Source organism: Corvus hawaiiensis, chromosome 20, assembly GCF_020740725.1.
Source record: "Corvus hawaiiensis isolate bCorHaw1 chromosome 20, bCorHaw1.pri.cur, whole genome shotgun sequence".
Taxonomy (NCBI): Eukaryota; Metazoa; Chordata; class Aves; order Passeriformes; family Corvidae; genus Corvus; species Corvus hawaiiensis.
Window position 1 is genome coordinate 8,024,483 of NC_063232.1, and position 12,286 is coordinate 8,036,768.

Below are 12,286 nucleotides of genomic sequence, written 5' to 3' on the forward strand. Positions count from 1 at the left end.
GCAGCACTGGGAGCAGGGACTTGGCTGGCAGGAGTGGGGATTCAGCCAGCTGGGGAGAGCAGTGGCACGGCACAAATGCACAAACATCCCTGGAGAAATGCACCCAAAACCAGCTGCTGGAGATGAGCAACAGGCACAGAAGGAAAGCGCCCCCCAAAAAATGTCCCTGCCAGTGGCTGAGGGGCTGGAACTGGATGGTTCCTCTCAACCTAAACCACTCTGTGATCCTATAACACTGGCACATCTCTCTCACTTCCTCCCACTCTCAAAACACCATACATAATTATTTTACCATTGGGACCTGTGTCGCATCCCGGAAATCCCAATGTCTCGCTGAAACTGAGCTGTCAGCTCTATGGCAGGATGCAGCACCATAGGATTCTCACAATCCTGCATGTACACACCATCTCATCAGGGTTGCTTTTGGGGGTGTTGGGGAATGGGATCAGCTCCAAACTCACTCCAGATGGGCAGGAAAGATCACCCATAGCCACAGCTGTGGCACCTGCACAGAAGCAGCTGTAAACAAAGCTCTGCCCAGCCTCATCCAAGGCATCCTGCACTGCCCATCCTCAGCCGCTCTCCTCCACAAGAGGACATGTTTCACCTGTAAGTTAAATTTCCTGTCCCTGGTTCAGAGCAGGCCTGGGGGCACTACTCCCACAAGGGCACTGAATAAGCTCCAGCATGCCTGATCCCAACCAGAACCGAGATTCAGAAAAGAGCTGGGATTAGCATTTTGAATTTCAAGTACCATTTAAAAAATCCTATTAAGACATGGAGCTCTTGTTCTGTAGAGCAGTGACCGCCCTGCATCCCCCTCCTCTGTTCCAACAATGCCAGCTCTTTTTTAATTAATCCTTCTTTTTTATCATCCCTGGCAGAATTTAGACACTGTATTAAGATGGGAAGAACCAACCCAGGCTATTAATGAGGCAGCAGAGAGGAAACAAGTTCAAACGCTCCTGACTTCCGTGTCCACTGCAGCATCTCCCTCCTCCCTGTGTCCCTCTGTGGTGCAAATCCACGATACCTCACTCACTGCAGTCCTGACAGGGGGCACCCACTCAGATTCAGGGCGTCTAGATGCTCAAAAGCATTCCTTCATCTCCAGGAGTCCCTGGGAAGAATGCTGCACCCTCAGCATGAGGCTGATGAATAAGGAGCAGCAGCAGCAGTGAGGCGAAAACACATTTTATTTTTCTTAAGGCATATTTAAAGGAAGAGAGAAATTTTAAAATACTCCATGGCATCACTTCTCAGCCAGTGCCGGCTGCCAAGAGGACATTCACGAGGCTCCTTTTTACTATTATTATTAAAAAGCCTATTTTTCAATCCCATTTCACAGCCTGTGCTGGTGGTGGAGACAGAGCCCCATGTTTGGGTGCTTTCCAGGCAGAGTGGGGAGGCGGCTCTTGGGGGAGCTTCTTCCTCCCCCAGGATCCACAGCCACCCCGGGCATCTAACAGTCACCCCTGGGCATTCAGAGCTGCCCAGTCACCCCAAATGCCACTCCCTCATCCCCTTGCTGGCGTCAGCCCAGCTCCATCCTCCTGGTGTTTTCCAGACCAAACCAAATTCCCAGCCAAGTGATCCTGGTGGGAGCTCTGATGCCAGACCAGACTTGACATCCACAGTCGTCCCCATTGCCAGGGGTCCTCCCCACGGGACAGACCCCCCTCGCAATCCCAGGCAGCTCTGCAGCCCCAACTGTGTAGTAATTAAGAAAAAAAAAATCCACAAAAAAACCCCAACAATAAAACAACAACAACCACAACAACAAAAACAACAAAAAAAAAACCCCACAAAAAACCGAAACCAAAAAAACCCAGAACGGAAAAGCACTACAGGGAGGACCAGGGGTGGCACGGGGCGGGGGCTGGAGCAGCAGTCCGGGATTTCGGGCTCTGCCCCTCCGGTCACTGCCGCTGTCCGCAGAGCTCGGCCCCATGCGTGGGCAGCAGCATCCCCGCGGCCCCGAGGGTGCAAGAGGGGGCCGTGACACGGGAAGCGGGGGGCACCGGAGGCTCCTCCACCGATGCTCCATGCACGCAGCCGCCGCCACCTCCCACCGCCCGCGCTCCGGGACCGCGGAGGACTCGGGGCCTCCGCGGGACGAAGGAGCGGCCGCACACGAAGCCCGACGCCTCCCGGACAGCCCCGGTGACGGCACCGGGGCACCTGCCGGGTCTCCCGCGATGCAGTGGCCGCAGGCGCTCCTCGGCCCCGCCGCAGCGGCTGCGCCGGAGGATGAACACGCAAAACGGGAGCGGCTCGGGGCGGGCGCGGCACGACCCCGCGGCCCGCGGGCAGCCCCCGCCCGCCCCGGTACAAATACCCGTCTGTATCCGGCCTTCGCAGAGGTGATGCTGCTCGGCCGCCGCGGCCCGCCGGTACCGCGCAGATCGCTGCTCCGCCGCCCGGCGCCGGGAGAACCGGAGCGGTTCGCGGCGGCGCGGAAGGCGCAGCCCGGGGAACCCCTCTCCCACCCCGACACCCCGGCGATGTCCGGGGGGCTCATCCCCTGCTCCCAGCTCCCGCCCAGCCCCCCTCGCCGCCGCCGCCGCCGCCGCCGCTCGGGGCAGGGCGGCCCCAGCCCAGGGACGGGGGGCCAAGACGGCTTCGGGCGGTTCCCGACGGGAGCAGAGGGCTGCCCGCATCCCCCGTATTCCCCGCACCTCCCGGCTGCGCCCCGCACTCACAGCACGCAGCTCCCCGGTCCGGTCCTTCATCCTGCCGCTGCCGCTGAGAACGGCCAGAGCGCGGGGAGGGGCGGGCGCGGAGCATGCGCCGAGAGGTGCGGAGATGGGCGGGGGGACACCGGGGGGACCCTACCATGATGGGGGGAACTGGCTGGGGGACGCTCAGACCTCGGAGTCAAACTGCGGGGAGGCGGCACGTGGGGTCCCACATCGCGGGGATGCGACCGGGGGAGGGGGGCGCACAGCTAGGAAGGTCACAGCTACAAGGGGATGTCACGGGGGAAGGTCACGCCGGGGCGCAAATGAGGTGTCACAGCTGCGGGTCACACCCAGGGGACCTCACACGTGGGGGCGTCGCATCTTGGGAAAGGGGTCTCACTGGGAGAGGTCCACGCGAGAAGGTCACAGCTGCGGGTTACACCCAGGGGACCTCACACTTGGAGGCATCACATTGGAGGGGGGTCACTCTTGGGGAGGTCACAGGAGGACGTCACATCTGGGAATAACATCGGGAGGGATCACACCCGGGGAGGGCATACCTGTGGGACATCACATCAGGGTGCTCTTAAGGGTGTGGAGGCATGCACAGCAGGGCAGCCCCAAGAGCAGGGTCGCCCCTGGGTGTCCCTGGGGCGGTGGCAGTGGTGCTGGGGGTCCAGCAGACAGCAAGGTTTGGGGGCACCAACGAGACAGGCTGGCTCTGCCCCCCTAGCATGAGGACAAGCAGGGGATGTTGGGGGATCCACCCTGAGGATCCAAAACCAGGCTCACAGGGAGCAGAGAAGTGCCAGCACGGCTCAGGCAGAGCTGCCAGTTTGCCGCTTTTGGGGAAACTGGCAGTGTCGGGGAGACACCCCTCTGCCTCCCCGCTCCCACGGATAGAGAGGAGCGGGATCTCCCATAGCCGGGGCCCGCAGGTTCCTCTGCAGGTCCTGGGGCCTTTGGATCCAACCACAGGGCCACGGCTCGCAGTTCCTGCAGTCCGGCACGTGTCCAGCATCCTTGGGGCGCCCGGTACTGGGGTATACCTGGTGCAAAGGCTATAGGGGTCTCCCCCGCGGGTGTTACGGCCAAACCCAACGCAGCTCACCCTGTGTACAGCCCCACTCACGCCTCACTGGCCCGCACATCCCACACACCACCCCACTCACCGCGCATGGCCCCGCTCACCCCTCACAGCCCCACTCACTGCGCACTGTCCCACACACCACGCACGACCCCGCTCGCCCCGCACAGCTCCACTCTACCCCACACACCCCGCACTGTCCCACACTGTCCTGCACTGTCCCGCACAGCCCCGCTTGCCTCACACAGCTCTGCTAACCTCGCACTGCCCCATTCACTCCGCACTTCCTCGCTTACCCCGCTCACCCCCGCACTGCCCCACTCACCCCGCACTTCCTCGCTTACTCCGCACAGCCCCGCTCACCCCGCACTTCCCCGCTCACCCCGCTCACCCCGCACTGCCCCGCTCACCCCGCTCATCCCGCACAGCCCCGCTCACCCCGCACTGCCCCGCACTGCCCCGCTCACCCCGCACACCCCGCTCGCCCCGCACTGCCCCGCTCACCCCCGCTCGCCCCGCTCACCCCGCACTGCCCCGCTCACCCCGCACTGCCCCGCTCACCCCCGCTCACCCCGCTCGCCCCGCACTGCCCCGCTCACCCCCGCTCACCCCGCTCACCCCGCACTGCCCCGCTCACCCCCGCTCACACCGCTCGCCCCGCACTGCCCCGCTCACCCCGCACTGCCCCGCTCACCCCGCACTGCCCCGCTCACCCCGCTCACCCCGCACTGCCCCGCACTGCCCCGCTCACCCCGCTCACTCCCGCTCACCCCGCACTGCCCCGCTCACCCCCGCTCACACCGCTCGCCCCGCACTGCCCCGCTCACTCCCGCTCACCCCGCACTGCCCCGCTCACTCCCGCTCACACTGCTCGCCCCGCACTGCCCCGCTCACCCCGCACTGCCCCGCTCACCCCGCTCACCCCGCACTGCCCCGCACTGCCCCGCTCACCCCGCTCGCCCCCCGAAGGCAGAACCGGGCCGCGGCTCCGGGCGCGGCTCTGGGGTGCGGCGCCCCCTGGCGGCTCCAGCCGGAACCTGCGGAGTCGCTCCCCGGTAGCCCCGGTAGCCCCGGTAGCCCCGGTAGCCCCGGTAGCCCCGGTAGCCGCGGGGCGGGGCAAGAGCGGGGCGGGGTTCGGGCTCCCCTCCCGCTCATCCCGGAGAGCTCATCCCCCTGGGAGAGCACCGCTGGGTTACACCAGGGCCGCCCCAACGTTCCCACATTATGCCAGGCGTGTTCTTCCCCAAATTACCTGTATCCATCACTTTCCCACCTTTGTTTCCTCTCTAAAATATCCCATAATAAACTCTGTGCAGTCCTCCACATCCCAAACGCGTTTCCTTCTTCCAGACAGCTATAGCCCCTCTTTCTCCAACGGTGCCTTCACATCAGGGCCCTGGGCTGAGGCTCTACCTGGACAGGGTGTCCCTTCCTCTGAGTCTCTCATTTGGGTCCCTTTATGCCCTCGTGCCTCCGTGCTCCCCCTAGCTTGTGTGGATGGGACTTGGGTGGGGTGGGTTGGTCCTGGAAGGGACCCAGCTAAGGCACTATTTGGGCTCCCCTTCCCACTAGTGTCTCCCCATGCTCCCTTCCAGGTGGGCAGAGGAGCTTTATTGCACATCCCACCAGTGGGATAGTTCCCAGCACCAGGAACTGGCTTAATTCGCTCAAGTGACAGGAGTGCTGTGGACTTCCAAAAAGAGACATCACCCCCTCCTCTGTCACCAGCTCCTCTCAAGAGCAGTGCAAATTCCATCCCCAAGCCCACACTTGCACACACAACCCACCCTCTCACCCAGGAGAAGCTGCAGCAGTGGGTGCAGATTGCCCAAAGTCCTGCCTTGTGCCAGCACCTCAGTGCTCGAGCACTTCCTCAGCACCTTCTCTAACTGCCCTTGGGATCCTCTCGGGTGGCTGTTGGCATAGCACATGCTGCCATACTCCTGCCACAGGCTGCTGGTGGTTTCTTATGCCCACCCAAGCCCAATGCCCCCAGGAGGAGCCTCCTCCTCTTCCCAGGCAGCTGCTTCACTGCCTCACACAAACCTGGATCCTTTTGCATGATGCTGCCCTTGGGCTTTCCTACAGACCTGAGACCATCAGGTTCAAGGCTTCCTGCAGGGGAAGGGACCAGCTCCCTCCCAGAGACTTGAAACTCCTGCTCCCAGCACATACATGTATTAGCTTTGATGCCTTTTCCTGGTCTTAAAATCAAGAGTCATACACGGTTAGAAGGGGGAAAGGGATTTTACCTTGGTATTTATTTTAAGGATCCTTAGGTACACATGTCCAGGTCATATGCATCGAAATGCACCCCGCAAAAATGCCCTCCCCAAAAGATCTGGTATAACATTATAGGTTTTACTAATTAGCGTATCTATCAAAGATTCCCCAATGAGAGGTTCAAGTGAGCCCCCCTCCCCAAGGAACCTTCCCCTGGATGGTTCTATCTTAGCTTACAGAATGTGTTCTGGAGAGGACCTTGGGGTCTGGGGCACACTGATCCCTAGCTACGAAGCTTCTAAAATGTTGAGTCTCTTAGCTTGACAAACAAGTCCAAGAATGTAGGCAAAAACCACTAAGAATACAGAAGCTGTAAAAAAGGTATAACAGGGGTATAAAAGAAAAGGCAAAAAATCTTCATGGCATCAGCTTGAAAAACAGCTCCTTGCATGCCAAGAAATGGAACAGGAACAGGTTTTTTGGCTACCACCATCCAGGTGCCTTTAAAGAGCTCTGATGTCAAGGGACATCCGTGGGCACCTCAGATGGGAGTGCAGGAGCAGGATCCCATTGTGCCGAGAGGTCTCATTGGAGGAATTTAAGCATTGGGCACAGCAGGTGATGGCACAGCATTTCTCCTGTTGGTGCTGCATTTATTTACTGAAACTTGTCAGGGCAGGGGCTCACTCCACCCCAATGAGGGAGACACAGACCTTGTTGCTGTGAATCACTCCAGTGCCAGGGATGGTCTCACCCATGGAAGGATGTACAAAGCCACCATCATACTGCAAGGGAAAGACCTTGTCTGGTGTCAGAGCAGCCCTCCAGTGCCCATCACGAGGTTTCATCTCCCCTAATACCTCTCAGCATCCTGTTGAGGGAAGAGGCCATTCCCAAGATAGTTCCATGTGTCCCACGTTCTCCATGCTCTGGCTCCTTGTGTCACATGCTCTCCATGGTCAGCCTTCCCCAAGGCAGGTGAGAAGGATGAAGATTCTAGACCCAGCTGCCTGTCCTTGTCGCTCCACAGAGCCAGGACACCCTGCTCTGGTTGCCCCAGATGAGACTGGGGATGAGTCCAACCACGCTTTTGGCTACTGCCAAACTGGAGCACCTTCCCATACTAGAGCTAAGGCTGACAGCTCACCCTGCCTGTCCTCTTGTGCCACTGCTGTGGCCCTACGCTTGGCTCTCTCCATGCTGCCACAGCTCAGCACGCTGGGCAGATCTCTGGTACTAACACCAGGCTACCAGAGCAGGACAGGTCCATACCCTCCTCCACCCCAAACATTGAGCATGGCCACCCCACCTCCATCTGAAGGACCTTTTTAGCCAGATCTCATCAAGAGGCGCATGAATAAACATTTTCCTACACTTCTGAGCTCCATGGAGTGCTATGGAAGCCAACCTTCCCACTTTGAAAACTTCTCTGCCTGCTACAGAACAGCATTTTCCATTTCCAGACCCAACAGCTTCCCACCTCCAGGGAGATTTGCAGGTCCCCTCTGTGCTGGCTGCCACCACCCACTTCAGGGCTCTGCTGTGTGGCAGAAGCTGAGACAAGGGACAGAGCAAGATCTGATCCAAAGAGCTGAGACATGGCTGGGGGGTGACGGGTCTGCCAAGAGCCCTGGGGATGCAGGAACTCATGGAGAGGGTCAGACAGCTCCTCATTCATGCTACAAGCAACAGGGGCTTGCAAATCCAGGGAGCCAGAGGCACAGCCTGCTGGAACAGCGCCTGTGCCTGCAGCACTCAGGGTATGGATGGACTTTCAGGTGTCAGGCAGGCCAAAATGCAGCACAGAAACCCGAGAACACACGAGGAATTAGAGGTGTTTTGAGCAGAGGCTGCAGAGGATGGCTGGTGCAGCTGCAGCAGATCCAAGATCGATCCTGTCATTCTCAAGGACTTGCCTCCATCAGGAGAGACAGAACTGCAACTGCCAAAGGAAGAGTTCAGACATGCACAAGGGGGATGTGGAATAAATCCTCAAGAGAAACACAGAGAAAAGCAAGTGCTGGGCTCAAAGTCAGGCTGACTTTGCCTGTGTGTGAACACGTGTGAACATGATGGAAATCCAGAGCAGCCCTGAGCCAGCAGCTTGGCTGCAGATCAGAAACCACCTGAAGCTGCTCATTCATTCATTTTCAGTCACTGCTGTCACTTCAGGGACACTATTCCCTTTGGAGGGACAAGACAGAGATCCTAGAACAGCTGCCAGAAGTAATTTGTTGAGAATTAAGCTGGAAAGCTGTTCATGGAGGAACAGACCAGAGTCACAGAGCACATCAGTGCTGAGGGAGCCAGGGACGAGTTCTCCATGCCAAGAACACAGGCCAAGTCCTGTGGCATAGGAGAGACAGGATCTCAGAGGCAAGGAAGGGAAGAGTTGGATGGGCCACTCCACACCACACCACCTCCCTGCAAGGGAGACTCACCCCTCATCCCACTCAGTGCCCCCAGGGAGATGGCAGGGAGGGCAGGAGCAGAGGAGGGGAAGGTCCGTATGACCACAATCACAATCACAATCACAGCTGGAGGTTTGGAGGTTCCCTCTCCCTGCTCAAAGGAAGCAGATATGTCAGTGGAGATTGCTCCAAACGCTTGTCTCCATGCCAACAGCCATTAAAAGTTGCTTTTGGACAGCTAACTGCAATCCCATGTGTCCAAAGACGGGAAGATGCTGCCCCATGGTCTTTCCAGGGACAGGACTCCTGTCCCTACTCTGGGGCAAGTTCATACCAGCAAACACGGAGATGACATTGGGAGGAAGAGGAACTGTGCCATGACCTGTAGAAGCTGAGGCAGGGCACTCAGGCATTGGATGGGGGTGGAAAATTGGGAAGAGGCGTGCGCTGTGGCCAGAAAAGTCAAAATGGGACAGAAGAAGGTAAATAAAGGAAAAAGAGAAGTGACCAAGGAGAAGGAGAGGCAATCCAGCCCCTTTGAACAGATCTGTGGTGGAAAAAATCAGACATTGTAAGGGCTCGGTATTTCCAGCAGCAGTAGGAAAAGTGGCCATTCCCTTTTCTACAGCTTGTCTGGTCTCTCATTCCCAATCCCATGTCTAGAGCTCTAAGAGCATCATGGCACTCACAAGAACATGAGCAGAGAGGGAACAAGATCTCCCAGGCAGTGGCAGAGTGGGACAGGAACCCCCCAGAGAAACAATACCCACCTAAAAGGAATCACAGGCTCTCTCCACCTCCTCATGCGTCCAGCAGCAGCCTGACAACACGCTCAGGTGCAAGCTGCCACTGCCAATGCTCTGCACAGGAAAATTTCTGTGCTGGTTTGGCCAAATTTAGAAACATATCCTCTGAGAGAAGGCAGGTCACCACCCCTCCCCCACCAGGTTCGGGGAAAATAAATTTTCCTCAAAGAAAAGTGAAAGAGATAAAAACTATTTATTTAACAAACACACAGGGAAAGGAAAATAATGCTAAATAATAAAATCTCTCGCTGTGGAGAAAAAACCTGGGAAAGTGTCAGACTCCTCCTCCCTTTGGTCTCCTCAGAGCAGCTGGGGCTTGGGCCAGGGCCAGGCCCTCAGTGCCCAGTGGAAAGTCCTCCCGATGGGTTCTGATATTGAAGCAATCCAGTGGAAAAGGGGAAAATCCGAAATTCCAGGGAAAAGGGAAAATTCAACTCTCAGTCTCTCTCCGGAGAAAAGAAGCTGAACCACTGGCCAAAAAAACTGTCCTGGGAGCAGCCAGCCGGGTGCTTCCTCTCTCCCCCACCGCAGCTGGAAAAAAAATTGCTATCTCTGTGTGACCTTGAACAAGCTGCAAACTGCTTTGAAAAAGTTTTGCTCAGTTTTTCCTTCTCCCTCTCAGGCTCAGTTTAGAGGCATAGAAAGGCACAAATTAATTTCTGGGCATAGGGCAGCGATATGGGATACACATCATAAGGTCAAGACAATTTCCTACAGAAAAAAGAAAGCATATGATAGGGATGATCTGTATTCTCTGTCTTTATGTAAGGAACAGGTTGAAAAACATCTCTCAGGTTTAGATGAGCATCTCTCATCTGCTACAGTGCCTAAAGAAAAACTCTTCATTAGACCTTGATATTCAGCTTGACCTTTCTGTTTTTCTAAGGCCACATTAAGTCATGGGAAACACACCTTTCACACCTTCCCAAAAGCTGATCCTCCCATTCTCAGATCTGGAAAGCTTGAAACAACCCAGAATTGCACACCTCCAAGACAAGTTTCACTTTCACACATTGTAGAAATCCTGCCAACTGTTGTGAAAGTCAGATGATTTTATTTTTAAGTACAAGAACTTGTGAATAAATTATAGAGAAGTCTGATTCCTTCAGTCCTTTCTGATATTCTGTGTTACTCTAGAAAATTACTTTGACAGATGAGAGAGAAAGGGAAGCATCTCCAGCCTACACAGCACTAGGGTTCACTTAAAAACCTGCTCGAACCAAAGCAGTGAGGGATATTGAATCAAACTAAAGCAATCATTCCAGTGCAGGAACAGGGCACATGGACACTGATTTCTTGACTGATCCAATGAAGTGGGATTATGCTCAGGTCAGCTTTATTCTGCCATGCATTGAAGTATTGGCATTAACTGCAGAGAACGTGGGCTGCACCTTGGGAGGACAATGAGCATTAATAAAACAGCTGCAGGGGGTGAGAGACAAAGCAGCCCAAACTTCCCTGTGCTGCCAGGAGCCTTCCTCTGCTACTCTAACCCTGTGGCTAAAATTAAAACATATTGATCCAACAACCAACCTCCAGTAGTGATTTAATTATGACCACTTAAACCCTGCGGTGCAAATAAAATATTCCTCCCCTCCCCACACACCAGGCAGGGGCAAGGCAAATCTCTGTAGGACACAGTCCTGCTGCAGCTCCTTCTGCCAAGAGCTGGCAGCTCCACTGTGCACACATCCCAAACCCCCTGCCTTGGTGCACATCCCCACCGTCCTTCCCAAACATCCCTCCTGATGCACATCCCAGAGTCCTTCGTAAACACCCCTCCTGGTGCACATTGCAGCGTTCTCCCCAAAATCCCCTCCTAGTGCACATCCCAACAGCCTTCTCCAACATTCTTCCTGGCGCACATCCCAGTGTCCTTCTCAAACAACCCTCCTGGTACACATCCCTACATCCCAGCATCCTTCGCAAAGGAAGGATGCAACTCCTGGTGCACATCCGCAGTCCTAGGATGGGGCCAAGCTAAAGCACCATTTGAGGTTTTCTGGCAAGTCCCCAGTTTGGAGTTATCACAGCCCAAATCTTCCTCCATTGAGACCAAAACCCATTCCTGCGGTCTGACTTTGGTGGGAAGCTGTTCCAATCACAGGAATGACTCATCTCTACGTTTTCTTTTTCTGTTACATTTACAGTGGAATTTCTAATGGAAGTTGATTTGCATCATGCAGGCTCCGTCAACTGCCCACAGCCTTTTCCTCCACCAAGCTATCATTCCTGCCATTCCCTTTTGTTTGCAAAGCTCATTTAATTTGACCCTGGAAGGCCCTGAGGGCCTTTGGGCTTACTCCTGTCCCCCACAAAGCCCAAAGCATCGGTGAGGCTGCCGGATTCAGCCTCGGACAGATGCCCATTCAGCTGGAAGTTCAGCTGGCTCTCAAAAACCCATCATAGCTCCAGTCTGCTCAAAGAAAGAAGCAGACAAAGCCCCAGAGAAACCAGCTACACTGCTGCAGCTGGTGTAGCCAGAGCTGCGGGGCTGCCAGCCATGCACAGACCCCTGAGTCTCACTGCTAGACCCACTCGGGGACCCCCAAGGATCTGCAGCAATTCCTGGTCTGTGCCTGCTTGCAGGCTCCTCCTGTTCTCCCCCTTCAGTTCAGGGTTCTCCTGTCTCGTTAACTTGCGCCCACCCATCCCAAGCTCTTGGGCACGCGCAACAGTCCTTCCTCTCACTTCTCCTGCTGAGTTTCCCTGTCTGGGCACTCCTCCAGTGAGAACTGTAGAGACACTTCCATTCAGTGAACTCCTCATGGCTCCAGGGAGGGCACTGGTCTCCCCTCCTGCCTGTCCTCAGTGCCCATCTCCTGTTTCATCTCCCCACCTGTGCACACCTGGTGAATGCACAACCCCACTCCAGCCATAGAATCATAGACTCATGAAACAGTTTGGGTTGGAAGAGATACTAAAGCTCATCTCATTCTAATCCCCTGCCACGGGCAGAGACAAATTCCACTGGACTGGGTTGCTCCAAGCACCATCTAGCCTGGCCTCGAACACTTCCAGGGATGGGGCAGCCACAGCTGCTCTGGGCAACCTGTGCCAGGGCCTCACCACCTTCAC

The 12,286-nt window shown here is 56.3% G+C and overlaps 1 protein-coding gene across 1 annotated transcript in view; it reads right to left on the reverse strand.

The window, feature by feature from the left end:
• Nucleotides 1–2,804, reverse strand: part of STX1A (syntaxin 1A) — a 74,581-nt gene extending 71,777 nt beyond the window's left edge. The window contains exon 1 of the mRNA XM_048324922.1: nucleotides 2,703–2,804. Coding sequence (XP_048180879.1) covers nucleotides 2,703–2,732 — 30 coding nt within the window. The 5' untranslated portion in view covers nucleotides 2,733–2,804. The remainder of the gene's footprint in view (nucleotides 1–2,702) is intronic.
• Nucleotides 2,805–12,286: the final 9,482 nt, after the last annotated feature.